At 46.5% G+C, this 27,860-nt stretch overlaps 6 protein-coding genes across 7 annotated transcripts; 3 read left to right on the plus strand and 3 right to left on the minus strand.

Annotated features, from left to right (window-relative positions):
* Nucleotides 1-1,140: 1,140 nt before the first annotated feature.
* LOC9267467 (uncharacterized) lies at nucleotides 1,141-3,964 on the minus strand. Its single transcript, XM_015774123.3, has 2 exons — nucleotides 3,084-3,964; nucleotides 1,141-2,257 (listed from the first exon to the last, which is right to left on the minus strand). Exons 1-2 carry the CDS (start codon nucleotides 3,929-3,931, stop codon nucleotides 1,579-1,581), a joined length of 1,527 nt encoding a protein of 508 aa, XP_015629609.1. The 5' UTR covers nucleotides 3,932-3,964; the 3' UTR covers nucleotides 1,141-1,578.
* A 5,754-nt stretch (nucleotides 3,965-9,718) lies between these two features.
* Nucleotides 9,719-15,667, plus strand: LOC4333683 (uncharacterized). Its single transcript, XM_015776321.3, has 4 exons — nucleotides 9,719-10,052; nucleotides 10,520-10,662; nucleotides 11,178-11,346; nucleotides 12,145-15,667. Exons 2-4 carry the CDS (start codon nucleotides 10,549-10,551, stop codon nucleotides 15,144-15,146), a joined length of 3,285 nt encoding a protein of 1,094 aa, XP_015631807.1. The 5' UTR covers nucleotides 9,719-10,052; nucleotides 10,520-10,548; the 3' UTR covers nucleotides 15,147-15,667.
* A 1,301-nt stretch (nucleotides 15,668-16,968) lies between these two features.
* LOC136355809 (uncharacterized) lies at nucleotides 16,969-19,009 on the minus strand. The gene is made up of 2 exons (XM_066308901.1): nucleotides 18,091-19,009; nucleotides 16,969-17,696 (listed from the first exon to the last, which is right to left on the minus strand). The coding sequence occupies exons 1-2, from the start codon at nucleotides 18,912-18,914 to the stop codon at nucleotides 17,051-17,053; spliced, it is 1,470 nt and encodes a 489-aa protein (XP_066164998.1). The 5' UTR covers nucleotides 18,915-19,009; the 3' UTR covers nucleotides 16,969-17,050.
* A 105-nt stretch (nucleotides 19,010-19,114) lies between these two features.
* Nucleotides 19,115-20,684, plus strand: LOC4333684 (uncharacterized). Its single transcript, XM_015773041.3, has 2 exons — nucleotides 19,115-19,541; nucleotides 20,439-20,684. The coding sequence occupies exon 1, from the start codon at nucleotides 19,136-19,138 to the stop codon at nucleotides 19,511-19,513; it is 378 nt and encodes a 125-aa protein (XP_015628527.1). The 5' UTR covers nucleotides 19,115-19,135; the 3' UTR covers nucleotides 19,514-19,541; nucleotides 20,439-20,684.
* Nucleotides 20,685-21,632: 948 nt separating this feature from the next.
* On the minus strand, nucleotides 21,633-25,128 carry LOC4333685 (protein TRIGALACTOSYLDIACYLGLYCEROL 3, chloroplastic). Of its 2 annotated transcripts, none has more exons than XM_015776861.3 (11): nucleotides 24,948-25,128; nucleotides 24,347-24,443; nucleotides 24,113-24,241; nucleotides 23,606-23,701; nucleotides 23,417-23,494; nucleotides 23,256-23,317; nucleotides 23,091-23,166; nucleotides 22,703-22,810; nucleotides 22,400-22,575; nucleotides 22,232-22,316; nucleotides 21,633-22,133 (listed from the first exon to the last, which is right to left on the minus strand). In XM_015776861.3, exons 1-11 carry the CDS (start codon nucleotides 25,058-25,060, stop codon nucleotides 22,092-22,094), a joined length of 1,062 nt encoding a protein of 353 aa, XP_015632347.1. In that variant the 5' UTR covers nucleotides 25,061-25,128; the 3' UTR covers nucleotides 21,633-22,091. The 2 variants fall into 2 exon arrangements, with proteins under 2 accessions (XP_015632347.1, XP_015632348.1); XM_015776862.3 differs by having other exon boundaries at nucleotides 24,347-24,447.
* Nucleotides 25,129-25,245: 117 nt separating this feature from the next.
* On the plus strand, nucleotides 25,246-27,851 carry LOC4333686 (GPI mannosyltransferase 1). Its single transcript, XM_015776860.2, has 4 exons — nucleotides 25,246-25,614; nucleotides 26,144-26,326; nucleotides 26,669-27,225; nucleotides 27,311-27,851. The coding sequence occupies exons 1-4, from the start codon at nucleotides 25,338-25,340 to the stop codon at nucleotides 27,626-27,628; spliced, it is 1,335 nt and encodes a 444-aa protein (XP_015632346.1). The 5' UTR covers nucleotides 25,246-25,337; the 3' UTR covers nucleotides 27,629-27,851.
* Nucleotides 27,852-27,860: the final 9 nt, after the last annotated feature.

The following is a 27,860-nucleotide window of genomic DNA, read 5'->3' on the forward strand; positions in this document are numbered from 1 at the left end:
TTAGCTCATATTTTGTAATTTGCAGGCAATCCAATATTTTACACCAAACACCCTAAAAATTAGAAAAAAAACATTCACCCACCCATCCTCCTAGTCATCCCTGTCACGCTCTCCCCCACCGCTCGTCGCGCAACTCTTCCTCCAGCGTTGGCGCCAGTCTCCCTCTACCTTCCGTAGGGCGCCAGTCTCCCTCTACCTTCCGCCGGCACCACACCTATCCAACTCCTTGATGGGGCGCTGTTGTCTACCCCCTCCCCTCCCACCTCGTGCAAATTTGGCACGTGGTTTGCCGGATCGGGCCTCGGACAGTAGTGGTGTTAGCTCAATGATGGCGGCAAGGGCAGCTCGACGATGGCGGCAGCAACATCTCGAAGTTGACGGCGGTGGCCACTCCGTGTCACTGAGCTAACCGGATTTGGCCTCCAGAGGAGGCGACGACAACTCGACGACGATGGCAGCGGGATCTCCCTTCACTCGCTTCGTCTACTTTGTTAGATTTGGTTGAAGCTTTGACGACATCGGCAAAGGAAGTTCAAGAAGGGACCTTCCTATTGAAAAAATCTGATAATTTTTGACATGGTTCGCATGTCCAAGTGAAGGCTCGCGCTCCTCACTAGGGCACAACCCATGCCAACGTGGCTTAGAATCTCCAAGGTGGCGAGATAAGGCCAAACGCCACCTCACCGCACTGTGACCGCTTCATATTCCCTTATATGCTTGGACTTTTTTTAATTATTAAATCACCAGATTGAATCATTATTTACTTTAAATTATGATAGTAAACAAAATTAAACCGATGGAAGGAAATGAGTCGACTAGCCAGGAAAAAACATGTCTACATCATAATTCTTATCTCCATTTCTACTGATTGCATTGTCACCATGGCAAATACACACCCTCTTTAATTTGTTCCAAGATATAGCAAACTAGTACAAGATGTGATACATGCTAATACTACGAATCATGATAAGAGCTTTATATTGCTAACTTGCTATATTTTAGAATGGATGGAGTAACCATTTCTTGTCTCTCATCGCATCAGTGCCAAATCCTTATGGCATTGTGTAAAACAATGAATTGGTCTTGCGAAATCATCGTTTCCAGAACATATTATAAGCAAAACAAGATATACATTACCTAGAAAAAGAAATAATAATTTATATATATAAACAAAACATGTCGCTCCTAAAAATTACCCATTAGGAAGGGGGAAAACAAGATTTATCGTCGCAAATCAGATTATACTCCTAAAATGCTGATAGTATTAAAAGAAATAAACGGAACTAAATTAAGATAGCTTACAAGAAACATAAAGAAGAAACGGAACTAGATTAAGACAGCTTGAACGGTTATTTGATAGTAGCAAACAATTTTTATATTAAAAAAAGAGAACGGCTTGATCAGAACTCCAAAGTGAGCAGGCATTTTTGTTTCGCAGCTCAATCATCTTGCAAACACAAATGCTATCTTCGCCAGATCACCATGGATCCATCATCCATTTGACATATTATCCTGTATATATATTGCAGCAGAGCGATCAATGTGTCTTCCAGAATAATTTGTTCTTCTCAAGCACCATCACATCCAGCACGGTGTATATGGAAGAGACACACCGGTGAAACTTTTGTTGGATAAAATTTCCTCGCAGCTGCTGACCAGAGGTAACTTGCCCAAGATCTCCATCTTTGAGGTCTTCAAATGGTAGGCTAGTCCAGTCTGCATCGCTTCACATAAGAAAACAATCTCCTTGTACGGATGGAATCCGAGAACATCGATGTTCCCATGGTATCCATGATAGAACATTGGGATCGGCGGTTGTGGAAAATTACCAAATCCGAGGGCATTATTATCAACGTTTCCATGGTATCCCTGGAAGATCGTTGCTGGGAGCCTGTACTCAGGAACATTACCGCGATGATCGCTGTCATCGTCGCCGTCGGAGCTCCATTCGAAATCGATCTCTTCGTCATGTTCCTTGCGAAATGTAGTACTGTCCTTCTTATCAAGATCTTGCAAGAGCATCCATCGGCGGCGAGTTTGCCGGGGAAACACGGAATCGAGGTTGTTTTCGTGCTTCGGCACCCACTCCATTTCGTCGCACGATTCGTTGAGAACCCAAACCTGAAGCGAGCGTGGCTTTGTGATCAATGCAAGGTACACGCCCTTCTCTGACCTCCCTAGACAGAAATGCGAGTGGCCATTCGACCTAACCGTTGGCATTTTAATCACTTGGTACTTATCATCTGACAAGGAAAACCTGCAGAATCAAATAATCGAAAGAAAATATGATATCAACAAATCACCCATAACTTGAGTAATAACATTTTTGTTTCACTAATATAATAGAGGATGTAATATACTGCTCTCTCCATCCCAAAATATAACAACTTTTAGCCATCACGATTTATCTCAAAATTTAACAATTTCTCCACCAACATTCTCTTTCTAACCAATCACAACCCTTCACCATTCACTTCTACTTACTTTATTAATAATCGTGTCTAACTCTAAAACTTCTTATATTCTGGGATGAAGAGAGTACCTTATTTTTCAAAATGTATAAGGCTGTTAACTTTTTATACCGCGTTTGACCATTTGACTTATTCAAAAATTTAGTATAAATATCTAAAAGTATAAGTTAAGATTACTTTTTCTTAATGAAAAAGCAGGTCATAACAAAATAAACAATACTCCCTCCATATACTTTTGATAGACATATTTCATCTTGACACACAGACCAAGAATAAGTAATTATATTTATCATCCATTTAAACATGTTACTAGTAATTCCTTGTAAATAAGCGATTCATTAATATTTACATTTCTCAATGCCCATGTAGCCAATCATGTGTGGAAGAATGGGGAGTCACGCATTAAATTTGAGAAAATCATTAAGATGATAGGTTGTTGGATTGAAATATGCCTATCAAAAATAAACTTTTCATATTTGGAAATATGACCATCAAAAGTAGATGGAGAGAGTATTTATCTATATATATCTTTTAATAAAACGAATGATGAAGCATTATGCGAAAAGTCAATAAATTTTAAAACGAAGGGAGATCATGTAATAAATGGTTTACCTCATGATAAAATATGTTTTGTAATGCACGTAGAGTGCTCCTTGCCAGTAGACGGCTTTGCACTTGTGACCTGAAAAATCCATCCGCATGTCGGCGATCGTCGTCCTCGCGGCTTCCCCTTGCCGATGGAAGGTCCTCTCCTCCCACCGCCCGGTGCTCGACGAGTACACGTCTAGGGTTTGCAGCGATGGCGGCCACTCGGAGAACTCGTCCAGGAGGACGCGTTCCTCGCCCGACGACGACGACGTGCCAGAGCCCGGCGGCGGGAGGCAGCAGCTGCACGCGCTGCATCTGCGGCGGAAGCAGGTGACGGAGAGGACCTCGTAGCGGGAGGAGGCGGCGGGGTCGTAGGCGAGGAAGTCGGCGGGGAAGGTGCTGGCGCCCATCCGCGGCGGGCGGCGCGGGGGCAGCGGGGGCGAGCACCACCGCGTGGCCGGGTTGACGACGACGATGGCCGGGCGGTGGGTGTCGGGGTCGGGGTCGCCGCCGAGGAGGAGGAGGCCGTTGCAGTGGTCGTGGATCTCGTGGCGGCCGGGTGGTGGTACGGGTATATCGCCGCCGGCGGTGACGGCGGGCAGGAAGTGGAGGCTGCCGGAGATGGAGGAGGGGCGGCGGGCGAAGAACCTCGGGACGTGGCGGGAGGCGGAGGCGGTGGACTGGTGGCCGATGTAGATCCCGGCGAGCGAGCGCGGGAGGAGGCCCCCGCACAGCTGGCGGCGGCGGGCGTCGATGGCGGCGCGCCACGCCTTGGAGACGCCGCGGGACGCCGCGAGCGAGCGCGGGTCGAGGCGGACGAATACCTCCGCGAGCACGTCTTCGGGGAGCGCCGCCACCGCCGCCGCCGCCATCGCCTCCGCACTCGTCGATCGATCTCGATCGGTGGAGTCGATTTTGATGGGACGCCGTATTTATTGCCGAAGGGTTCGACGGGATCGAGGCGTGGCGATCTTGATCGACTCATCGGTGCCGTCGGTTTAGGAAAAGGGTAGTAGGGTGCTTAGGAAAAGGGGAAAAAAAGGCTCGGTGGGGAGGAATTTTTATTATTTTTTAACTTTATATAATTGTTAATTTGAAAAATAGACCATCTTCAAATTTATTTCTAAATCTGAACTTCTTTATCACGTCATCCCGCCTAAAGTAATTGGCGTGGCAAGACAACGCTGACCCGCCATATCGCGAAATAACGTTGCCATGACAAAGTGGCGTGGTAAAATAATACTGGTATGATAATAGTTAGTGTGGCGTGACAACGTTATTTTGCTATGTCAATTTTTCTAGCATGGCTAAAAGGTTTAGATTTAAAAAATAAGTCTCGGTATGATTTATTTTTAAAATTAAAAATTAAAAAGAAATTCTTTTTTAAAAAAATCGATGGGCGCTGTCTTCGGATGCTTGGGTGCAGTCCAATAATCTGAAGAAAAATAATCTTGTATTTTTAGATTCTCATTAGTTGTTTCTTGGAATTTTAAGTTTAATTTCCAAACAAGACATTAATCTAGTAGGAAAGGATTATTGATTACCCAATAATAAAATTTCTTTGGCATTGCACATGAAGTGCTCCTCACCAGTACACACCATATTGGAATATTGGATGATCGAACCAAAATTATCCGGCCTTAGGCTGGAGATTGTTTCCTGCAGCCTCTCCTTCTCGGAGGAAAGATCTCCCACTTCCAAGTTCTTGATGAGAAACGTGTAGGACGAGCTGCGACGGTGGCCATACAGAATCATCCGGATCGATCTCCGTTACGTTTGGCTGTCTGTTTCATGAACCGATTGTTTGGTTCTCTCTTGGGCATATGAACCGGGGATTAATATGAACACCTCGAAGTGGTGGGACACGGCATGATCGAATAGGGATACCAGCGGACTAACCCGCAAACCCGTTTATAGATAAAATTAGTGAGCAACCCGCGGGTTGACTCGCAGGTTACCTACTAATGGGTTTATCGGTTGACTCACTTGCATTTTTACGACGCGGCAAGCCGAGCCATAACATGAAAATCCACGGGTTATTTTTTATTTAACATATAAGTAGGTCCGTGGATCGGTCCGTGTTCATCCCTAGGGTCAAACACGGCGTACTTGTGTTCGATGTCTTCTTTCGCGGCCGCTGCCCACCGGCGTGGTCGGTGTGTAGTAAGAGGAGGCCGTCGCAATGGTCTTGGACGGACCAGTACCACTACCAGACGTCTTGTGTTGGGAGGGCAAGTAGTCGAGCTTGCCGTTGATCAGTTGTAGCGCCCGTTCCGTCGTGGCGCCTAGCGGGAAAACTATCTCTTAAAAACCCTAATTGCGAAATATGTTTCCTTGCTTGTTGTCTAGTGTCCGTGCCATCTCAGATCTCAAATCCCTCCGCAAAAGTCTATCTTGCCTCCCTCGGGTTCGATGGGCCAAATTCCTCTCGGCCTATCTCTCCCTCCCTCCCCATCTCTCTCTCTTTCTCCCTCTCCCCCGCTCTGCCCGTGCGCTGCACACGCGTGCGCGTGAGCCACGCCGAGCTGAGCGCCCTCCGCCTTCGCCGCCGCTTCCCGCCGATGCCGCCCAAATCGCCGCGCCGCCCGCGCGCGCGCGCCGTGGTGGCCGACCGGCCAGTCGCCGCCGCCGTCAGCGCCTGCTGCGCCTGCCCCGCGTCTGCCGCCCGTGTCGCCGCTCCGTTCCAAACCGCCCCGCCGTCATCGCCGTCGTCATCGACTCGGCCCCGCCTCTCCCCGCGCGTGCCTCCAAGGGACGGAGGCAGAGCTTGCCCCCCCCTCTACCGCATCTCCCTCTCCCTCCTCCTTTTCCCCAAAGTGGCAAGGAGGCAAGCCCCCTTTCTCTCCCCCCTTTTTCCCTTTTCCCTCCCGCCGGCGTCATCCCCCCTGTCGCCGCTTTGGCCGCGACCGCCGAGCGCTAGCCCTCTCCCTTGACCGCCCAAGGTCGGTTTCCAAATCGACATTGCCGCCCTTTAAACCCAGGCGCCCTCCCTTCCTCTTTCCCCTCCCAATCTTCCCCGTTTCTCGCCCGCGCCATTGCCGTCCCTCTCGCCGACCGCCGCCGTCACGTGTGCCGAAGGAGTCGGTGCGCGTTAGGACGCGGAAGGGGACTCCGGACGCACCCTCTCCTTCCTCTTCCCCGGCCTGAGGCCGGAGAGATCACTCCCGCGCCGTCGGCCCCTCGTCACTGCGCCCCGTCCCGCATGGTAGTGCATCCCTCCGTTCTCCCTCCTCGCTCCATCTCTTCTCCTTAGCTTTGAGTAGCCGCTCGAGTAGTACCCTAGTAGCTAGCTGGCGCCGCCCCGACTGCTGCCGTCGCTCGCCGTGTGCTCGCCGCCGTCGCCGCCCGAGCTCGGAAGCGTCTCTCGTCGCCGGCCTCCCTCGATGCGTTTCCTCCTAATCCGGCGCAAGGGGTGGGTTCCCGTAGCCGCGTAGATGCTCTCGCCACCGGGAATCGGCCCCTCGTGACCTCATCGCCATTTCCCCCTTCTCCCGTCGCCGGTTGCCGCCATCGCAATCCGCCGCCGTCGAGCATCCCCCGGCGAATCCGAGCCGTTGGCTCGTCTCCCCTCGTCCTTTGCAATATCCCGGTGTGCTCGCCTTCACCTATATCGCCATGGTTCGCTCCGCCGCTCGCCGCTGTCGTCCGCCGTCCGTTCCGGCCGGCGTCGTCGTCTACCTCCCGCCGGCCCACGTGGCAGCCACGTAGGCGCCACGTCGGCGCCACCTCGGCCGCGACCGGGTCAAGCAGACCCCGGTCCGCCGCTTCCCTCCGCCCCCTCGCGCGCGCGGTCCACCGCGAGCCGTGAGGCTGCGCGTGGGCCCGCCACACCGCGTCCTCCGCGAACCGCGCGCATGCGCCGCGCCTCCCTCCCCAAACCTTAGCACGCCCCGCGTGCACCTCGCTCACGGTGAGCCGAGTCGCCGACAAGCGGGACCCACCCGGGACCACGCGGGATAGACCCGGCCCACCGGCTCACTCTCTCTCCCCTCCCAGCCCGCGCGCACGCCTTGGGCCGCCTTCTTGGGCCGGCCGGCCCATTAAGCTCGGCCGAGCCGCCCCTTTCGCTCGGGCCGCGCCCTAGCCGCCTGAGGGAAGTCTAATTTCCCTCCCTCCTTCTTTTCTTTTCTTTTTCTTTTTCAAAAAGGATTTAAATAAATCCTTTTTCCTTTAGACCAAAAATCCAATAATCTTAGAAATTCAATATCTTCCCAACCGTAAGTCTGTTTGACTCCGTTCAACTTCCAAAATTCCTCAAATCTTGAGATCTATCTAATGGCACGCTTAGAGGTCAATAATAGGGCTTTATTTTCGCCGTTTGTGAGTTGTTCCGTTTCGCGTGTAGTTTCGGAGCCCGAAGACCCACAGTGCGAAGATTTCGAGGATCAAGCTCAAGATCTCGAGCGAGGCAAGCCACCCTTGAACATCCTGAGCCTAAATTTGAACTTAATTATGTTGCTTGAAAAATATTATGCATTGATAGGATCGCCCTTAATCTGTTTGCCCCGTCTGCAAGGCAGACCGATGGGCCTACCTAGCTTATTGCATCTGATCCTTCCTTTGTTAATTGTTATACCATGTTCCCTTGTAACCACCTAGTTGCGCCTCGGTAATCGTGCACTCTGCACGAGTATTGACGGTCGCCTCAAACTTAAAATCTGAGAAACATCTTGGGTAAAACTTGGGTTTTACAGAAGACTTAGAAAACCCGACACCTGGGTCGGTGCTTGCGAACTAAATGAATTTCCAAAATCGCGGACCGGGGAACGTACCAGGTGTACGGTTTTCCGCTCTTGCACTTAAGGACCGTTTCCTTGGAATTTCATCCGAACATAAGACAAGTGCGACCACATGGGTGGAATGGGACACCCCTGGCTGAGTAACTAGCTAAACGGGGGAGCCATGATGCCAAGAGACATGTGGATTCAATGGGGTGGTGTCGGGGAGAACCCCCGGGTTTCCTGGCACAGTATGGTCTGGGACCTAACCTGTTGTTGGTCTGGGACCCCTCTCGTTGGCATATGGTGAACCTGTGTCGGCTTTCGAAATGCCTTGTCATGAAAGCCTTAAGGTCTCTAGTCGTGGCCGTTCTGCACGGGCTGGATGATCCGGGTTAGTAATGCCGTGTGGGTAAAGTGTACCCCCTCTGCAGAGGTTATTAAACTGTTCGAACAGCCGTGCCCACGGTCATGGGCGGATGTGAGGTGATTCCTAGCGTAGTTTTGTTTGACTACTGCTTTGTGAAATTTGCTGATGTGGTTTGGGTTTGATGTTTTGAAAATCTGCGGCTGATGAGATCAGCCAGGCCCGGGTGGTTTGAGAAGCACTCACTTAGTTGTTTCAGAAAAGAGTTTAAATAAAATCAATTGCAAAAACAACAGCCTTTCCTTGAAGCCTGCATTAAACACTTATTTCCCATGGCTTGCTGAGTACTCCCGTACTCACCCTTGCTCTATATAAATAATCCCCCCCAGTTGCTGAGGAAGATGAAGCGGATCCCGCTGACGAGGAGTTCTTCCAGGAGCAAGCCGGCTACGATGAGTTTTAGGGTTTCGGCCTAGTTCCCAAGTCGCGCCTGTGATGTGTGGTCCAAGTCTTGGCTTTCGCTTCCCTTTTATAATGCAGTTGTGAGCTCGGGATCTGTCCGTAACCCAACATGACTATACTCCTACTCTATAATAAAAAGACCTCTGTTGCTGTGATATTCTGTCTTCCTGTGATACCAGCACTGTTTCCTGGGACTGGTATCGATTAACAGGTTAATTTGGAGCGTCACGGGCTAGTCCCGCTCGGGGCTAGTTCGAGGCGTGACATCAGTGGAGGAGGGCGGGAGAAGATCTCCGGTTGTCTGTGGCAGTAGAAGTTGATGAAGATGCCAGCGAGCGAGAGAGTGGGAGGAGGTCCGCGCGAAGCAGGTGGCGTACAGGCCAAGCCTTGCGGACGCGGCGGGATACCGCGAGCCAGCACGTCGTCGGGGAGCGCTGCCGTCATGTCGTCGTCCGATTCCGACGGCTCTATCACCTCCTTCGGGTTGCTTTGCTTTGTTTGCTGCTCGCTCGCGCTCGCCGCCGCGGAGATCGAAGTGAAAATTCGGGTAAATCACCTCCTTCTAGCAATCAAGGAGGGTTGTCTGTTGGCCTTCCGATGGACTCTCCTTCCTTTTTCCTTGGAGATAGACTGCCTGGAGGCGTTGAACATGAATTCAGGCTAAGGAGAGAAATCTATCGGAACTAGCCTTCCTAGTCAGGGAGGTGCGTGACCTCCTGTCCGGAAACAGGGAATTTCTGCTCAGGAAGACTAACCGAGACCAAAATCTTGCTGCTCATGTCTTAGCAAATAAAGCTAGGTGCGAAGTCATATCAAAAGTTTGGGTTGGTTCTGAGTGTGATGCTTTATCACAAATTGTAATGAATGATTATATTCCTGAGTAATTGATTCCCTTTCCCCGCAAAAAAGAAAGGGTAAATCCCCGCTTGAATTTGAATCGGAGGCGGAGATGGAGCCTGACCCGCAACAGGCCAAGATCCGTCAGGGCCCATCTATCAAAGCCAGGTGGCGGCCCAGCCTCCTCCAAGCACTTTGCGGTGTTGGGCTGGGCTGGACTGGGCGTGGATTGGGCTTCTAGCCCAACACCCGGGTGGGGTGGACGTGGACCCCACGTGTCAGGCCACTACCTCTCTCCTCCGTCTTCCTTCCCCTCGCGTCTCCCTTCTCCTCCTCCCGCATCCCCCCTCTCGCCGCCGCGTTCTCGTCGTCGCCGGTGGCCGCCGCCTCGCTGCTCCCCCGCCCCCCTCCCCCGCCCGCCCGCGGCGCTGGACCTGTTCCGACTACTAGAGAGGGCCATCGCGTCCTCCTCGATCCTCCACTGCCCCTAGTTTTGGCCGCTCGGTCCTCCGGTCCTCCCAGAGTCGTCTCCGGTGGTCCCCCGAGTTCAAGTGGCAGCGGCGGCGGCGGCGGCGGCCGTATAGACTTCGTCCACGAGCACTTCGCAAGGTGATTGGATCGAACTCGCGCAGGTTTTTTGGTTTGCTTCTCTTTGAGAAATTGCTGCTCCACATCGTCGGCTACATCGTTGGGTTACTTGGGTACATCCGGGAACCCACGAAGTCGATCTGTGCCGCCACCGACCGGAGCAGCCTCGATCTGTGCCGTCCGCCGCCGCCGTGACTTGGCCAGGCTCGATCTGCGCTGCTGCCGCCACCGTTGGTTGTTGGGGATTGATCTGCTCCGAACAAGCTATTAGTACTGATAGCTTAACATAAGCTTATGATTTACTTTCGTGGTGATTTAAATCGAATAGTTGATGGGCTGGCCAGTGTCCTATGAGGATTTGAGGATGACCTTATGTCTTTCATGACTAGCCATGATATATGATTATCATATATATAATTTCATGACTAGATTTGAGGTCCTTATCTTGAAAGGCAAATTTAATCATGTGAAGTTCTTGCTGTTTGCAGGTGGGAGAGTTCTCTTCGTACTTGTAAACATGTTGGAGAAGATCGGATTGCCGCCAAAGCCATCTATGCGAGGGGCTAGCTGGGTGGTGGACGCAACCCACTGCCAGGGTTGCTCTGTTCAATTCTCCTTGTTCACTAGGAAGGTATTCGATTATCTTCTTTTTTTCGCCTTGCAATGAAGATTTGAAAGCGAAACACATCATACTCCTCTACCGTAACCTTGTAGACGAGGATATGGTTCTGCTCAAAATTTGCTGATGGTGCTGCACTTGTTCCAATGTCATATCATGACCTCAATTGCACTTCATGGATATATTATCCTTTTCTGGATCACTCTTTTTCCTTAATTCCCTTTACCTGAAAAAATACTAGGTACAATGGCACAAAACTATGTTAACTATAACCATATGTTGGTTGTTACTAGCTTTGATGTTTTCTGTCTTGCCACATAAATTTTGTTGTCCTAGTTGGATGAAGACCTTATATTCTGTAATCCTATTGGCCGTACTGGTTAACTTTTGTGGACCTGGACTTTGCCATCATATATCTGAATGTATTCTTATGTTATTCTTAATCTTCCATTGGTACACACATCCAGTTTCTTGTACTCTTATGTTTGCAGCAGGATCTGCTTAATTTTTTTTCTTTTAATATTTAGCATCATTGCCAAAGATGTGGAGGTTTGTTCTGCAGCAACTGTACCCAGCAGAGGATGGTTTTACGTGGACAGGGTGATTCACCTGTTCGAATTTGTGATCCTTGCAAAAAGCTTGAAGAAGCAGCACGTTACGAGCTGAGATATGGACACAAAAACAGAGCTTCAAAAGGTGAATATCTTTTGCCTTTTTTTTTGTAAGTTATATCTTCTGATGAAAGAAATTATGATTTGGTTGATGAATTGACACTTCTAATCTGCTTGCTATATAAATGAATGCGTTTTTAAACAAATAATCAATTTAAAGTATTTGATTTCTGGTTAAATAAAATGTGATTGTCAGCATGGAAATGGGACACAACTGCCTTTGAATTTGCATTGTTTCCATTTCAGAGCACAGTCAAGAGCTTGTGTGCAAACTTTACTTTAGCTGCAGGAATGAACTTTGCAACATCCCTTTTCCCCCTTTGTGAATTTTGGCCATGCTTTATGTCAAGATCAGAAAAGACAATAGACATTATGTATAATGGTGCTTCCTGCTTCTTACTGATAAAGAATTAAGCACTTTTACAAGATGTGTTCAATCAAATGGGATCTATCTTATCCTTAGCTACAACTTAAAATTTCAAGTGCTGGAGTTTCTAACTAGTTTTGGTCCTTGTTCTGAAAAGTGTTATTTACTGTAGATTATAGTTTATACATATTTGAATTTTTAACATATCCATGCAGCGATTTGTTTATTATTTCGAATATTTCAAATGTAAAATTTCAATGCCAAGATCCGTAGAAGCAAACATCTATAGCAGAAAAAAAAAACTCCCAGTTGTGCATATGTAATACTAATCTATGACTAATAATGCATAATTGAATGCCAAAGTACTTGCTGGTCTCACCAAGCTGTGAACACAATAGAATGGCTTATTTATTTGTTCATGGGAGTTTTTTATATTCTTTGTACATTGTTTTGCAGCTAATGCTAAAGCAGCTTCTAACCCAGAGGATGATGTTCTTAGTGAAATTCTTGGAGGGGATGGAATGCAGACCAAGTTTTCTCGCAGGGAGTCCCTGGATCCTGAGCTTCCTGGCGCCTCTAGTTCTAGTTCCAGTTCCAGAAGAACTTCTGGTGCTTTCAGTATGGATGGTAATGGAGGTGAGAGCCTCTCTATTGAAGCACAAAATTATGAACTCAACAATACTGGATCAATTTTTACCCCAGAGGAATTGCGCCAGCAAGCAGTAGAAGAGAAAAAAAAGTACAAAACTCTGAAGTCTGAAGGTAAACCTGAGGAAGCACTTCGGGCTTTCAAGCATGGTAAAGAGCTTGAGAGGCAAGCCGCCGCACTGGGGTTAGAATTGAGAAAGAACAGGAGAATGGCTACAAAAGCTCCCAGTGTAAGTGCTGTGGTTAGTACCAAGAATCTGGAGGGTTCTGATGAGGCTGAATCGAAAAAGTCTTTGCCTGGGAAAAGGGTTAGGAAAGAAAAGAATGATCTTGCCTCTGAACTTAAAGATTTAGGCTGGTCAGATGCAGATCTTCATGATGAAACAAGAACAACTGCTATGAGTGTGGAAGGAGAGTTGTCACAGATTCTTAGAGAGGTAACACCAAAATCATCAGAGGGCAACAAAACCAGTAGTATAGACAAGTCTCAGGTTAATGCTCTGAAAAGACAGGCCCTGTTGCTGAAAAGAGAAGGTAAACTTGCTGAAGCAAAGGAAGAGCTGAAGAAGGCTAAAATTTTGGAAAGACAACTAGAAGAGCAGGAGATTCTGGGTGAAGCAGACGAGTCTGATGATGATTTGGCTGCACTTATTCGTAACATGGACGATGGCAATCAGGATGACATTCTTTTGGACAATCCAAGATTCCCTGATTTTAATTTTGAAAAACTACTGGGCACCTCTGATGATCTTCTCATCGATGGCAACTTTGATATTACAGATGATGACATGAATGACCCAGATATGACTGCTGCACTAAAATCATTTGGCTGGAGTGAAGAGGACGAGATACAAATGGAAGGTCATGGTCCTGTTTCTTCTTTGAATCAAGAGGCATTAAAGGAGCAAGTGCTTGCTCTTAAAAGAGAGGCTATTGCACAGAAGAAGGCTGGTAATGTTGCAGAGGCCATGTCATTGCTTAGGAAGGCAAAGCTCCTCGAGAAGGATTTGGAAACTGAACAATCAGAATCAAAAGTTCCTTCCCCACAAGGACACAGGAGCACACGCACTGAAGATATCACAGTCGCAGAGATGAATACCCGGCCTGTGTCAGCACCAAAATCTAAGCTTGCAATTCAGAGAGAACTGCTGGCCTTGAAAAAGAAGGCACTAGCGTTGAGAAGGGAAGGAAAGGTGGATGAGGCTGAGGAAGAGTTAAAGAAAGGCAGTGTTCTTGAGAAGCAACTTGAAGACCTTGAAAATTCTTCTGCGAGACCTGTGGTCAAGGAAAATAGGAACTTTGGGTCAACTCCCCCATATAAGGTTGAACCTCCAACTCTGGATCTTGCTGATGAAGGGTATGAACCTGAGGTAACTGACAATGACATGCAGGATCCAGCATTGTTATCTGTGCTGAAAAATATGGGATGGGAAGATGAGGATGCTGACACTGCGAGCATAATTAATATGCCATCAAATAGTTCACGTATAGTTTCTCAAAAACCAACAAAGAGCAAGGGTCAGATTCAGAAGGAATTACTTGCTATAAAAAGGAAAGCTCTTGCATTCAGACGGGAAGGAAAGAACACAGAAGCTGAGGAGGAACTTGAGAAGGCAAAGGTCTTGGAGCAGCAACTGTCAGAGATGGAAGAGTCAGTTAACTTGACTGCTAGTCAACAAAGTGCAAGGTCTGCTGGACAAATTAGGGGAAATAAGTCTGGTGCTCTACTTGATCCTGCCTCCAGTCCTGATACTAGTGCACACCTGCCTAAACTAAGAAATGCAACGGAGGGAGTTATTTCGTTGCCAGTGCATGCTGCTGAACTTGCTGCATCTCTGGATGCTCAAGCTAGTTCCCAAAGCATACCACCGACCGAACTAATCATTCCTAAACCAGATCATGCATCAAAAGTTCATTCTGAAGGAACACGTTCAACCTTGTCCCGGCCATCCTTTACTGATCCGCTGGTAACAGCAGAAAGATTGCATTCACCTTCTGATGTACATGATCATAAAGAACCTCAGATTCCGCACGGACATGACACTCTCAAAGATGAAATCTTACATCATAAGAGAAAAGCAGTTGCTTTTAAGAGGGAAGGTAAAATGGCAGAAGCTAGAGAAGAATTGAAACAGGCAAAACTCTTAGAAAAACGTCTTGAAGTCTCTCAAGAGAACAGTGCAAATGGTAGGGATGAATCAATGAAACCCGTTGTGCAAGAGACCAACTTGATCCAACAATCTGCCAGTGCCAAGAGCTGTACCGATGACATTTCCTCTGCCCCTCCAGCACAAGAAATAAAGCCAGTTCAGCCTCCGAAAGCATTGTCTAGTCGAGACCGTCTCAAAATCCAACGTGAATCCCTTGCTCACAAACGCAATGCGCTCAAGTTGCGGAGAGAAGGAAAGACCGCAGAAGCAGATGCGGAATTCGAGTTGGCTAAGTCACTGGAGAGCCAACTGGAAGAATCAGAAAGCCAGGTTTCTGGAGGCAAGTCGTCTGACGCAAACGATGCAGCTGTGGAGGATCTTCTTGATCCGCAGATCATGTCTGCCTTAAAATCGATTGGTTGGAGTGATGCTGATCTGTCCGCGCAATCTTCTAACGCACAGCCTTCAAAGAAAGCTGAGGCAAAGCCAACTGTGGCAGCTACAACCAAGCCTCAGAGTGAGAAGACCCAGCTTGAGGAACATATTAAGGCTGAGAAACTGAAGGCTCTAAACTTGAAGCGTGAAGGGAAACAGACAGAGGCTCTGGAGGCCCTCCGATCAGCAAAGCGGCTGGAGAAGAAGTTGGCATCACTTGCCTAATAAGTTGTCCAAAAGCTCGTCTTCATAATCGTTTGATAACTTCTGAAGACTGATGTTTCAGTTAGAAAAAAGCACAATCGGCAGAGGAGGAGGGGGGGGGGGGGGTTGGGTTGGAAGCAGATAGGCTCAAGACTTGTGAGCCGTGAGGACGCTCTTCAAGGTCATTTTCTGTATATACAAATAAATGCTGATGACCAATGATTCTTTTCACGGATAGGAGTGCAGAGTGCAGTGATACGTGCATTCATTCATTGTAAGAAATATTGTATCTTCTGAACATTATTTAGTTCACCTGACAGTGGATTTCATTTGCATTCGGTATCTTGAATTCTTCATGTCCCATACTTCAACCTGCCGATTCTGTCTGAGATCAACGCATGCTCAGGAGGATAGTACTATAGTTTTGAGTAATTTGTCTGTAAGTTACTGTATTTGTTTGTACTATTAATGGAGCATCGCATTTCTGTGGCGACGTGACAGGATCACAGGATAATTAACAAAGCTGTCAGAGGTTCTATTTCGAGGCATTTTGCAATCTGATTATTTCTCGCTTGTTCATATTGTCCTTTTTCCAGTTAAAGGTCTACTTATTGTTGATTGTGATGATCGCGGGATGGCTCTTGGGCTCTTGGCGAGTAGTATTTTACTCGCTTTGGGTCGATAAGCTTTTTACAATGTTAAGCATTTTATTATGTAATAAAAAGTTCCTTCGCCATATGTGTCTCATTTCCATATTGATGTTAACTTAGGGGTTTACTGGTAATAAAAAAACGTTACCATCTTCGCCATATTCTATAGCACAATACATCAATATGGAAATGACACACATATGAACCTTCTTTTATATAAGAATTTTGCCGCAGATGGTTAGATATATAAACTCGTCCAAGTTGTCTCTCTTAGGCATTTAAATGGTGAACATTAGAAGTTTTTAGGTTACCAAAAACTGAAAAGTATAAGTAACCTCATTTGTCCTCCCTTTTATCTATGAAAGAAGAGAAGTTTACGTAGCTACAGAATGAGGAGAATAATAAGAGTGGTAAATGGAGGAAAAAGATGGTCGAAAGAAGCAGGGGAGGAGCTAGAATGAAATGTAGAGGGTGCCACTTGCTTAATTTACTCTGCTTCACATCGAGTTTAAGCTAACATGAGTGTCTAAGTTTGTATTGAGAATGTACACACATGATGAAAATAGGTAAGATACAGCTAAAAAGTTTTCTTCACCGGGTTCCTGGGTGCCCCTGAGATACTCTACCTTCGCCCCTGGAAAGAAGGTAAAAAGAAAATGTCGAAAATCACAAGATTTCAGTCACCTAAATACTGTACCCACTTGCTTTATTCTTCTTGATCCCTTGGCTCTATGTTTGCCTAGCTGCCTACTGCTCGTCTCACTCGCTGCCGGATGAATTCGTTTCTTGTGCAGAGATATCAGGAGATATACGGGGTTTATCGGATGGAATAAGTTGCCGGCCTAGTAGGCTGGTACTGGCCAGAAGAGTAGTTTTAGCTGTAGCTGGCTGAGCTCGTTAGGTTAATTCTAAAAGGAAGGAATCGAGGGAGAATAATTGCACATAAGATTTTATTTGGTTTGGAGGTCGGGGATGGGAGGAGGAATGATACCACATCACAACGGTGTAAAATAAATCCCATCCTATTTCTTCCTCTCGAGGACTAATCAAATAAGTTCTAAAGGAATTTAAAATTTGACGAGTATATAAAGTGATGATAAATTAACCACAAATATTTATGAAGAAATACTGCAAAAATAGAGCGAGAGTTGATCGCTAAATATGATTCTATTAGCTCCGTGCAATCAGGGATTCGACAAAGTTATAGACTAAAAGAAGGCTCAAACATTATAAATATATGTCAAGCGTTTCACGAACAGTAACAAATTTAATTTATCACGGCTTCCAAATCGAATTGAGCTTACAATCCAATTCTGGTTGGGGAAACTCTTCGATCCAGCAAGGTGTATATGGAAAAGATAATTCCACATCGAGGTGTTCATTAGGTATACCGTGCAAACTCACTGGGTGCAATTTACCCAACTCTTCGAATTTCGAACTGCTTAGATGATAAGCGTACCCTCTGTCCATTGATTCGATAAAGAGAATTTCCTTGTAGGGATGAAACCCAAGGATCAGAGCGTATTCATCGTACCTCCTTTTGACAGTATCTTCGGCTGCGTCGTTGACGATATCATCATCGTCGGAATTCCATTCAAAATTTTCTCTCGCTAGCGTCAGTGGCTTTCTTCCCTTGGGGAAAAGCCAAGTACTACACTCGTAGTTAATATCGTCCAGAATCCAATGCCCATCAAGCTTATGGCTTGTTGCCAAGCTGGGGCCGAGGTCAGTTTGATGCATCAAGACCCACTTCATGTCACCGCATGGTTCATCGAGAAGCCAAACTAGAAGCCTGTCTTTGCTGAGTGACGCAAAGTACACGCCCTGTTTTGATTTTCCTAGATAACGGCTCGAAAATTCCCTCGCTTCCGCATCCACCGGCCGATGAATAATTCGATACTTGTTGTCTAACAAGGATAATCTGTAAACCGAAATTCATTGGTACACGGTACAACAAAGAACACAAATATATAATTAGAGTAATTTTTTTCACAAAACTGCAATTATTCGGTCAAAACTATCACTTTGCTACAACTTTAATTAGTCGGGGATTTCATAAAAGTGCAACTTTATCTTATAGTATATGACATATGTGGCTAACCATTTGTGTATGACAGGTGTGCTCAAACTAGTCAGATAAATAATTAATGTTGTATAGCTTTCTAATAAAAAAATATACTACTATGTTAGTATTGTTTTAGTTCTCCGAAAAGCTTGGCTAAAGTTCAAAGTGATAGGTTTGATGAAACAGTTGTAGTTTTTTGAAATTTACTTATATAATTGCTACAGTATAATAGAGCAAAGGGATGAATCACCTCATAACGAAATTACTTTGGCAACGGACGTAAAGCGTTCCTCGCCAGTAGGCAGCGTAATGCGTGCCCCGCACCGATGCTACGTCGGCCATGGCTCCTGCGGCCTCTCCTTCTCGGACGAACGGCCTCTCCTCCCACTCCCTTGTTCTTGACGAGAAGACGTTCAGGACGAGCGGCGATGGCGGCCACGCAGAATTCTGAGGTGGTTGTTTCTTGGATCGATCCTTATCGAACGGCAAGAGATGGGGGATTATCAGCACCTCGAAGTGGGGCGACAAGGTGGGATCAAACACGAGGTGCTCTTCTGGGTAGGTTTTTACTTCTTGTTCTTCTTCTATGAGAGGAGGTGGTGGTGGGTATGGCGTTAGATCCATCCACGCCTTCGTGGCTGGGTTCACGACGCAGCCGCTCTCGAGGAGGAGGAGGCCGTTGCAGTGATCCAGCGCCATTTGCCACTCTCCTTCCGAGGGCAGGAAGTCGAGCTTGCCGGTGATCAGATGGCGATGGCATGTCGTCGTCGTGGTGGTGGTGGTGGTGGTGGGGCGGGAGAAGTACTCCGAGTAGTCGTGGCAGGAGAAGTTGAGGAAGAACCCGGCGAGCGAGAGCGGGAGGAGGTCCGCGCGTAGTAGGCCGCCGCCGTCGATGGCGTCGCGCCACGCCTTGCAGACGCAGCGGCACGCCGCGAGCCAGCGCGGCGCCAGGCGGCGGAGGACCTCCCCGAGCACGTCGCCGTGCAGCTGCAGCGCCGCCGCCGCCGCCGCCGCCGCCGTCGTGCCCTCCGTTCCCTTCGCCGCCCTTTTGCTTCCCGCTCTCTCGCTCGCCATCGCAGCGATCGCTCCGACGACGGCGATGGCAGCGGCGGCGGCGAAGCGTGAGATTCAGATCGCCGCGTATCGATCCATGTGCGTTTTAAACCCCAAGCACGTTTCGTGGGCCGGAGACATGTCGTATTGGGCCCATGGGCCTTAATGCGGCCCAGGCTCGTCCGAGCTTAGAAACCCTCGCCGTGTTGGTTTCCGCTTCTGCTTCTCCCCGCAAATCTCCGATGGCCGCCGCCGCCGCCGCGCCGCTCCGCAGGCTGCTCCTCCGCCTCGGCAAGCCGCCGCCGCTGCCCATTCCGCTGCTGCCCCATATCACGCCGCAAACCGCACAGGCCGCCGGGGACCCCGCCGCGCCTCCTTGCCCAGGCGCGATCCCGAGCCAAGCCCCGGCGAGGAATCTCCGTGACGTCATCTCCTCCTTCCACCCCGGGCTCCAGATTTACCCGTCCCTCGATCCGAGATTCGGGGAGGTGGAGGAGGGCGTGGACGGCGAGGGGGGTGGCGCGGAGGTGTGGGCGGACAGCGTGAAGAAGAAGCGGAAGCGCAAGATGAACAAGCACAAGCTCCGCAAGCTACGGAAGCGCCTCCGCCGCCAGACATAGAGCGGGCCGCCGCCGCCGCCGCCGCACGGTGAACACCCTCCTCCGCCTCCGCCTCCGCCTCCGCTTCGATTGCGAGTAGCTTCTCACCATTTCGTGTGTTACTGTGCTTGCTTGCTGCCATGACTCTAGCGGAAATGGGGGTGGATTGCTCCGTGTATTGAATTGTTAGACACTTTTCTGTAGCTCATTTTGATTCAGTCTTACTATTTCGTTATTATTATTAGATGAAAATGCTGTATCATTATGGTATTAAGTTATGTCTAGGTCTTTGGTCTAGATTTTCAGGCTCTAGTGCTTTGTTGATGTATGCTGTCACATTACTATGGCAGAAATGTAGATGAATAAGTTTGAAACATCGGGCGGGGTCTCATAATCTCATTTGGTTTTCGTTGTTCCTCAGTTCTAATTGAATAAGTGTTGCAATGGTGCATGCCCATAGTGTCATCTGTGTGGTGGGCTGGTGGTGCTAGAATTGTATTTTGCATACGGGGTAACATTAAGAATTGTTTAGCACAGACATCTTTCAAATTTTATCCTCTAATCTTCCATCCCTTGGCTTCAGTTAATAGTTTTCCCAGATGAAACATTGTGAACTTTAGAAAGAACATCAATTCACTATTGTGCTGCATCACTGGGCTAAATGTTTTCATTTTCATCAGCTAAAATTATGCATCTGTTTTCATATTGTGTTTTGAGGACTCCAAATTAGTAAAAGCTCCATTTCAAAATCCCTGGGCATAGTCTTTTTTTTTTCTTCAAGGATTTTACCATTTTTAACAAGATAGAGTTGCAATATGTAATTATTAGATGGTAGACTGCTGCAAGTATAAACCCTGTTATATCCATTTGTAATAGAAGCTCTTGCACAACATAAAGATACTTTTACCATGTTCTGTGCACTAATTCACAGTTCTGTTTATTTTAGTGGGCCCAAGGATTTTACTTGCAAGCAAGCACTCGACACCGCTCCCTCACTGGATACAAGCTGATTATTTCTAGCAGTTTTTATTTGATTATGGGAGGGGCTGGTTTAATACCAGCCTTCGATTGTTGGCACGGGGTATCCATCTAGGAACCCTGTCAAGACTAAATGAAAATGAGCACCAGGAAGCAGTGGTTTATGCATGAATTTCTGTCTAATAAAACTTTTAATGATTAACTCTGGTGGTAATTTGCCCTTCTCTTTTGTTCTTTTCCTATAATGATGCTACTATAACCCATATATACAGATCATGGTGTCTCTGAAAACATTCATCAATTGGTTGAGAGCTATTCAGTGTTCCTGCTCCAGCTATATGTGCAGTTACTGAATGTTAGTTTCAATTCTGTGAAACCGCACTTAAATTTCAACCATATATTCTTCTCACGGATGCATTGTGAATGTGTGTGGCATATAAATGGCATCTCTTGGCTAGTTTCTTTGAAATCGTGTATGTCACGTCCGATCTTCTATATGCTGCAACATTTAGTTCTGTTCAGTGTACATGTTGTGGTTTTCAGATATGGGATTAAAATTTCTTTCTAAAAGGTAAGTTAAACCCCATTCGGATAATTTGTTGAGCTACGTACCATCAGAATTTTGGTTTCTGACTGATGTCTGTTAGTGTAGGAAACTCTGTGAAAGCAACTCAACTGTATAACATACATGTGTCCATCCTCAGAACGCTATGCCTGTTTGGTACAGCTCAAACTCCTAAATTTAGCTCCAGGAGTTAAGGGCCTGTTTGGCACAGCTCCAGCTCCAACTCCACCCCTCCTGGAGCTGGAGCTCAGCCAAACAGTTTCAGCTCCACCAAAACTGGGAGTGGAGTTGGGTGGAGCTCTCTCACAAAATGTACTAGAGTTGTGGAGCTGGGTTTAGGCAGCTCCACAACTCCACTCCAGACTCAACTCCTGGAGTTATATTTAGGAGTTGGAGCTGTACCAAACAAGCCCCAAGTCTGGAGTGGAGTTGTGGAGCTGCCTAAACCCAGCTCCATAACTCTAGTACATTTTGTGAGAGAGCTCCACCTAACTCTACTCTCAGTTTTGGTGGGGCCTGACTGTTTGGTTTAGCTCCAGGAGGGGTGGAGCTGGAGCTGGAGCTGTGCCAAACAGGCCCATAGAAGTCTTTCAGAAATTAGATCAATATCTCATCTATTGTCTCCATGTTATGGTACTAGCAGTCAGGCCTGCAAATACAACCAATCGATTTTGGCTCGCAAAATTGTAGAGCCTTTATCAATAATTGAATATAGAATCTCTCATCTATGACACCAACACCCAAGCAGCTGCTACAATCAAGGTTACATTTACACAACTCAACCAACAAACTGTTCCATTTTACAAGCTCTTCTTCCTGTTTATTTCACTTAACAAGGTCCAACAAATCTCAAGGGTTATATTCCTGTGTGCTAACGCAACTATTGGTTGCTTAATAATGCCAAGGCAGAAACTTTGCTGTGTACCTCCAGACCTGCCTAAGGTAACCAGATACAAGTCACATGTCGTCCTCTTGTTCTGGGATGCCTTCTGTAGATATGGCAGAATGTGCAGGTTGGTAGGGCAGGGAGCATTAAGAAAACTTGGATTATAATTCTCAGAAGTACCGTATCGGTCCATCCAAGCTACCAGATGCAAACTACAAATATCAAATGGCGATGGAGTGAGACACAAGATCGAGTATATTAAGGTTACTTGGTTCTTGTGAGGCACACAGTTAAGACATTACTGCATTACCTGTTTTACAATAGGATTTGTTGATGTAGTAAATTCTTGTGTCATTCCTTCCCACACTACCTTCCCCTCATGGAGAAATAACAACCTGAAAGTTGAGTACAAGAGTCTCAGCTTAGCAATGGACAACAGAAAGCTGGAAGCCACCAGCAAAACAATGCCTGCTATTACCTGTCAACGGCTCGTTTTATTGTGCTATGCTGATGAGTGACAACCACATAAGATGCTATCTTTCCAGGCTTACCAAGAGCATCTTTCCCTGTTACATGTACGGAACGTATAAGGTCTTCAACAACGGTGGATGCAATAGGGTCAAGTCCAGCAGTAGGCTCATCGTACAAAATAACCTGTAATGGAAAAAATGTATAATATCAAGAAGACAGTCAATAGTAAGTTAAGCTGTTTGATCTCCTTTTCCTGTGAACTATTACAGCAATTTACTCGTAATGACTGAAGAGATTAGTCAGGGTATACCTCTGGCTCTATTGTTTCCTTTGTATCATCGTATATTATTGAACGAGCTAGAGCTACACGCTTTTTCATGCCACCAGACAATTCAGATGGCATTCGATCTTCAACGCCCTGCACAGACCGATGGTGATAATATATCTAAGTCTATGTTAAAATCACAAGTATGAGTAGAAAAATACCGATAATCCTTTCATCCTATGTAAGCTAATACAGAAATCTAGAATTCCTCAACAATCCAAGCTATAATTTTGCCTCTTAAATTATCTCCGACAAAAACTTTGCACAATCACATAAAAGCATTGCCTGCGATTGGCTTACCGCTAATCCAAAATTTGGGACTATTCTATGCTTAGTTTTAACTTCAACATGAAAAAAAAAAAACTTGACTTACTTTTAGGCCTACTGCGGCCAATGTTTCTGTCACTAGTGTAGCTATTCTCTCCTCAGGCAGGCTGGAATTTTCATATCTAAAGCCAAAGGACAGAGGAAACCGAGATTAGTAAATACAAGTAGATTGACTACTCTCAATAGACTTATGGAAGGTAATTGTTCTTACAAAAGGAATCCAACATTTTCACGAACCGTGAGAGAATCAAACAAAGCTGCACTTTGAAACACCTTCATAGGCAAAGACCATTTTAGAATTTTCGAGAACAGTTGGTCGATAAAATTATCATGGTATTTATTCGGCAGATTTGAAGTAATTAAAGAGTATACCAAGCCAATTCGGACACCAGATATGTCTTCATCACTAACTAGCCCATGTCTTTTTCTTCCGCAAATAATAACATCGCCCTTCTCATTATCACAGATTTAAAATAAAAATACAACAGCCATCAGCACATCAAACGGGAACCTCCTAAAAGCCTATTGTTTTAATAAAGATAATCAAGAAGATGCGATAACCTTGTCTGGAGCCAGTAGCCCAGCCATAACCTTCAAAACAGTTGACTTTCCTGTTCCCGAAGGACCAATTATTCCAACGGCTTCTCCGTGTCTAATCTACATAATAATAATTTGAACCATAACTGAACTGCAGGCTAAAAATAAATGAAACCAAAAGATTATAAAATAATCAACTAAGTAATGATTCCTAGTGACTGGATAATGGAGAGTATGATCAACGTAAGAGAACTAGTGGTTAATTTGTGGTGGTACGACTATATGAGCAAGGAAACAGAAATTCAGAATGACAACAATTCGATTTGTGCTTCCAATTTGCTTTGAATACTTGTAAAGTACATTAACTCTGGGATCAGCATTGAAGAAGATGCAGTTGAGTGGCTCCAATACTTGAAATGGGATATGTACTAGGCACCCAAGTAGTTGATTACAAATAATGCCCAAGATGTAGAAAACCAGAGAACCAATGAGAATTGGAAACTGGAAAGAATTGCTTGAAAAAGAACTTACCTTGAAGCTAATGCCATTCAATACCTTCTTGTTACCGAAGGATTTGTGCACATCCCTACATTCTATAAGAATATCATGATCATCGCCAATCTGCCCATTCATACCCCAGCTCCTTGACAAGCTTGGACTCTAAAGCATGACGGGAACAAAAATACAATTTATCACCCCCAAACTCCAAGGCACCGCAATTCAAGTAAGCTATATCAGGATCAAGGCATCGTTGCAAGAGCATACCTCACGCAGATTCTCTGCATTGCCCAAGCCAGGACTCCTGGTAGCAGATACAGCACCAGCGTACACATGGCCCTTTTTTAATGGCACTCCACATAACCTGCCTAAGCAAGAACATATGCAAAATATGAATACCATATCTCATTTGATAAAACCAATCACATTGGACGCAATACTGCAGATAAATATTCACAAAGATGAACATGGCACAGGATGAACCAGCATAGTACTACACAAGAACAGCACAACAGCCACATTCTTCCCTTTTCATATGAGCAATTTAACCAGCTGCCAAACTAACCGCGCTTCGCAATTTTTTCAGCCTAATCGGGGTCAGCTATCAAAAAACGCAAAGAAATTTTTAACTACAGTGCAAAATCGCTTTCTCCCTTTCTCCTCCTCTGAACTGTTGATGAAAGCAAAGAATCTACTCACGCAGCTCGAGCAATTCAACAACAAGCCGTGATCTGCCAACACAATTGTATTCCCTACAGAATCGCAACCCCAAGGTAACGGGAGAGATGCTCCAAAACAACTTAGACAAAACATCTAAGAAACAAAAAAAAAGAAGAAGAAGAGATTCAGGCCATGATTTTTCTTTTACCTAAACGGAAGGGTGCAGGGCGGGCAGGGGTCTCCCGAGGAGCGGAGGAGGCGGAGGCCGGCGGCGTGGGCATGCGGGTGGCGGAGAGCCGCCGGGATGGACGGCGACGCCATGGTCTGAATCGAGCTCTGCGGCGGCGGCGCCACGCGCGTGGGCGAGGAAGAAGAAAGGGAAACCCGATGGAATCCTCCTCCTCCTCTCTCTCCTCTCTTCCCCCACGTGGCAACCTGACATGTGGGCCCCACCGATCCGCGGCTCGCGCGGGGAGAGGATCTGGGCGTCGGATCCTGATCCCGGCGGTAATTACCCAATTGTCCCTCCCCCCGCGAATCTTCTCTTCTCTTCTCTTCTCTTCTCCGGTGGCGATCTGAGTGGCCGACCGGCGGCGAGATGGCCTCCGCCGCCGTGACGCTCCCGCGGGTGATGCTGGCGGCGGCCGCGGTGCGGGCGGCGATGCTGGCGCTCGGGGAGTGGCAGGACGCGCACCTCGAGGTGCGGTACACCGACGTCGACTACCTCGTCTTCTCCGACGCCGCGGCGTCCGTCGCCGCGGGCGGGTCCCCCTTCGCCCGCGCCACCTACCGATACTCCCCGCTCCTCGCCTACCTGCTCGTCCCCAACTCTCTCCTCCACCCCACGTGGGGGAAGCTCCTCTTCTCCGCAGCAGGTGATTCCGCTGTTCACACACGCCTGCTGTCTTTGTTACTAATAGCTCACTCTTGTAGTAGCATTGGTGAAGAACATTTAATATTTGTAGCTAAATTTGTATTTTAAGGGGGTAGATTTCTGTGACCTGCGGTTCAAGTAATGTTTAGAACTTGGGGATGACTTTCTGAAAGCCAGAAGTTATCTGAGTGATCTATCTGAATTTATTCTTGTTCATTTTCAGCCAGTGGCTTCATTGCATGTAAAACTCTGCAGAATTTGGCCTAGTGAGACGAATCACATGAAGAGCTTGTTCAATTTTATGTTTTTGTTTGAAATGATAAGACAGACATTTTAGGTGCTCAGTAAGACAATAACCTTCCCCTTTTTTTTATTTGTCACAAAGACAACACTAAGGTCAATTAGGGAGAGTTTAATAATCGACATGTAAGTTCCTGATTTCGTGATGTCGGGAGAACATGAACCTATTTACATTGTCCGTAATTACCTCGTTGGATTTTTGAGATGGCGGTGCATCATGTGTTTTGCAGATTTGCTTGTTGGGTTGTTCATTGACACCATTCTGAAACTACGTGGTGTCCCTGACAGCACTCGGATCTGGTCTGTTGTAGCTTGGTTGTTCAACCCCTTCACGTTCACAATTGGCACAAGAGGAAACTGTGAGCCCATAGTCTGCGCTGTCATACTTTGGATCCTGATATGTTTGATGAATGGTGTAAGCTCTAAACCTGTTGTTTCTATCTGTTCAGTTTTGTTCTATCTTGTATTGATGTAGATAATAATCATTTAAATGCTTTAATAATGGAATCTTTTAGTTAGTTTTTTGGTCTTCTCATACAAAGCATAGGAACATAAGACATCCTGTTTTATGTCTTAGCAGTCTAAACTATTGTCTAGTGGAGCTTGTTACAAAGTCAGAAAAGCTAAATTACTACTTTATTAAGCACTTGAACAAGAAGTTGTACATAATTTTCCTCTGCGTTGTAGTACTTGGATAATACTGAGCATTACTGATATTACTGTCAAATGTCTTACAGTTTGATTGTCTACTGTAGGTAGAGTATTGCAGGCATCATTCTGGTATGGTCTGATTGTGCACTTCAGAATATACCCAATCATATATGCAATTCCTTTCGTTATAGTTCTGGGCAAGAATTATGCTGGTCCTGCTGGAAGGCCTATTCTTACACAGTGGACTTCTAAGCAACATTTACAAAGCGATAAATCCAGTCCAAGTGTGGAAAGGGCAACATCATTGTTAACTAATTTATGGAATTTTCTGACAAGCCTTATAACAAGAAATACGATCCTGTTTGGATTACTTTCAGGATCTATGTTCTTTCTCTGGACTGGTGTTTTCTTCTACCTTTATGGATGGGAATTCTTAAATGAGGCACTACTTTACCATCTTTCTCGGACTGACCCGAGGCATAACTTCTCGATATATTTCTACCACATATATCTGCATCATCAGCAAGGGTTCTCAAGTATACAGAAGCTCGCTTCTTTTCTGCCACAGCTGATCGTGCAACTGGCACTCATTCTACGCTTCTCTAGGGATCTTCCGTTTTGTTTGTTTCTCCAAACAGTTGCATTTGTTGCGTTTAACAAGGTAAGATGTCTCACAGTCACGGGCATTTCTCGTTTTTAAAACCCTGGACTACTTGATATTGATTGTTAAGTTTACCATCAAACAGGTCATGACAGCACAATACTTTGTGTGGTTCTTTTGCCTGCTACCCCTCATCCTCCCTTGGACTACCATGAAGCTGAAGTGGAAGGGTCTGGCCTGTATATTGGTGTGGATGGGGTCCCAACTGCACTGGCTGATGTGGGCGTACATGCTTGAATTCAAGGGCCAAAACGTCTTCATACCGCTCTGGGCAGCAGGTCTCATGTTCCTGGCTGCAAACATCTTTGTTATGCTCATGGTGATCAACCACCACAAGTTCACTCCGCTCTTCTCATCATCAACGGTGAAGTCTGCAAGCAAGATTGCTGCCAAGAAGGAATAGCATATACCACCCTTCTTTTTTATTACTTTACCAGCTGATGTATTTCTGGAGACATGGATACTGATTTTTCTTTTTAATGTTCTACTAGTATCTTATGCGACTTGCATCCTTGCTCTTTTTTTTTTTAACCCTGAGACCCGGCTTGGTTGGTTTTGTACTATTAACTTCTTGTCTTAGGTTGTATGGTAAGTCTGGAAAATGCAGTTGCTTTGGAGAGGGAAAACTTTTTTTT

Source organism: Oryza sativa, chromosome 3 (assembly GCF_034140825.1).
Source record: "Oryza sativa Japonica Group chromosome 3, ASM3414082v1".
In the NCBI taxonomy this organism is placed as follows: domain Eukaryota; kingdom Viridiplantae; phylum Streptophyta; class Magnoliopsida; order Poales; family Poaceae; genus Oryza; species Oryza sativa.

Coding starts and splice junctions, on each gene's coding strand:
- LOC4333685 (XM_015776861.3), bottom strand. CDS start 25,060: ATGGCGTCGCCGTCCATCCCGGCGGCTCTCCGCCACCCGCATGCCCAC. Junction 23,318..23,416: donor CTGGTGTCCGAATTGGCTTG/GTATACTCTTTA, acceptor TTGCCTATGAAG/GTGTTTCAAAGTGCAGCTTT. Junction 22,811..23,090: donor TGGCCGCAGTAGGCCTAAAA/GTAAGTCAAGTT, acceptor CGGTCTGTGCAG/GGCGTTGAAGATCGAATGCC.
- LOC4333683 (XM_015776321.3), top strand. CDS start 10,549: ATGTTGGAGAAGATCGGATTGCCGCCAAAGCCATCTATGCGAGGGGCT. Junction 10,663..11,177: donor TCTCCTTGTTCACTAGGAAG/GTATTCGATTAT, acceptor TTTAATATTTAG/CATCATTGCCAAAGATGTGG. Junction 11,347..12,144: donor CAAAAACAGAGCTTCAAAAG/GTGAATATCTTT, acceptor ATTGTTTTGCAG/CTAATGCTAAAGCAGCTTCT.
- LOC136355809 (XM_066308901.1), bottom strand. CDS start 18,914: ATGGCGAGCGAGAGAGCGGGAAGCAAAAGGGCGGCGAAGGGAACGGAG. Junction 17,697..18,090: donor CAAAGTAATTTCGTTATGAG/GTGATTCATCCC, acceptor TTCGGTTTACAG/ATTATCCTTGTTAGACAACA.
- LOC4333684 (XM_015773041.3), top strand. CDS start 19,136: ATGGCCGCCGCCGCCGCCGCGCCGCTCCGCAGGCTGCTCCTCCGCCTC.
- LOC9267467 (XM_015774123.3), bottom strand. CDS start 3,931: ATGGCGGCGGCGGCGGTGGCGGCGCTCCCCGAAGACGTGCTCGCGGAG. Junction 2,258..3,083: donor AAAACATATTTTATCATGAG/GTAAACCATTTA, acceptor TTGATTCTGCAG/GTTTTCCTTGTCAGATGATA.
- LOC4333686 (XM_015776860.2), top strand. CDS start 25,338: ATGGCCTCCGCCGCCGTGACGCTCCCGCGGGTGATGCTGGCGGCGGCC. Junction 25,615..26,143: donor GCTCCTCTTCTCCGCAGCAG/GTGATTCCGCTG, acceptor TGTGTTTTGCAG/ATTTGCTTGTTGGGTTGTTC. Junction 27,226..27,310: donor CATTTGTTGCGTTTAACAAG/GTAAGATGTCTC, acceptor ACCATCAAACAG/GTCATGACAGCACAATACTT.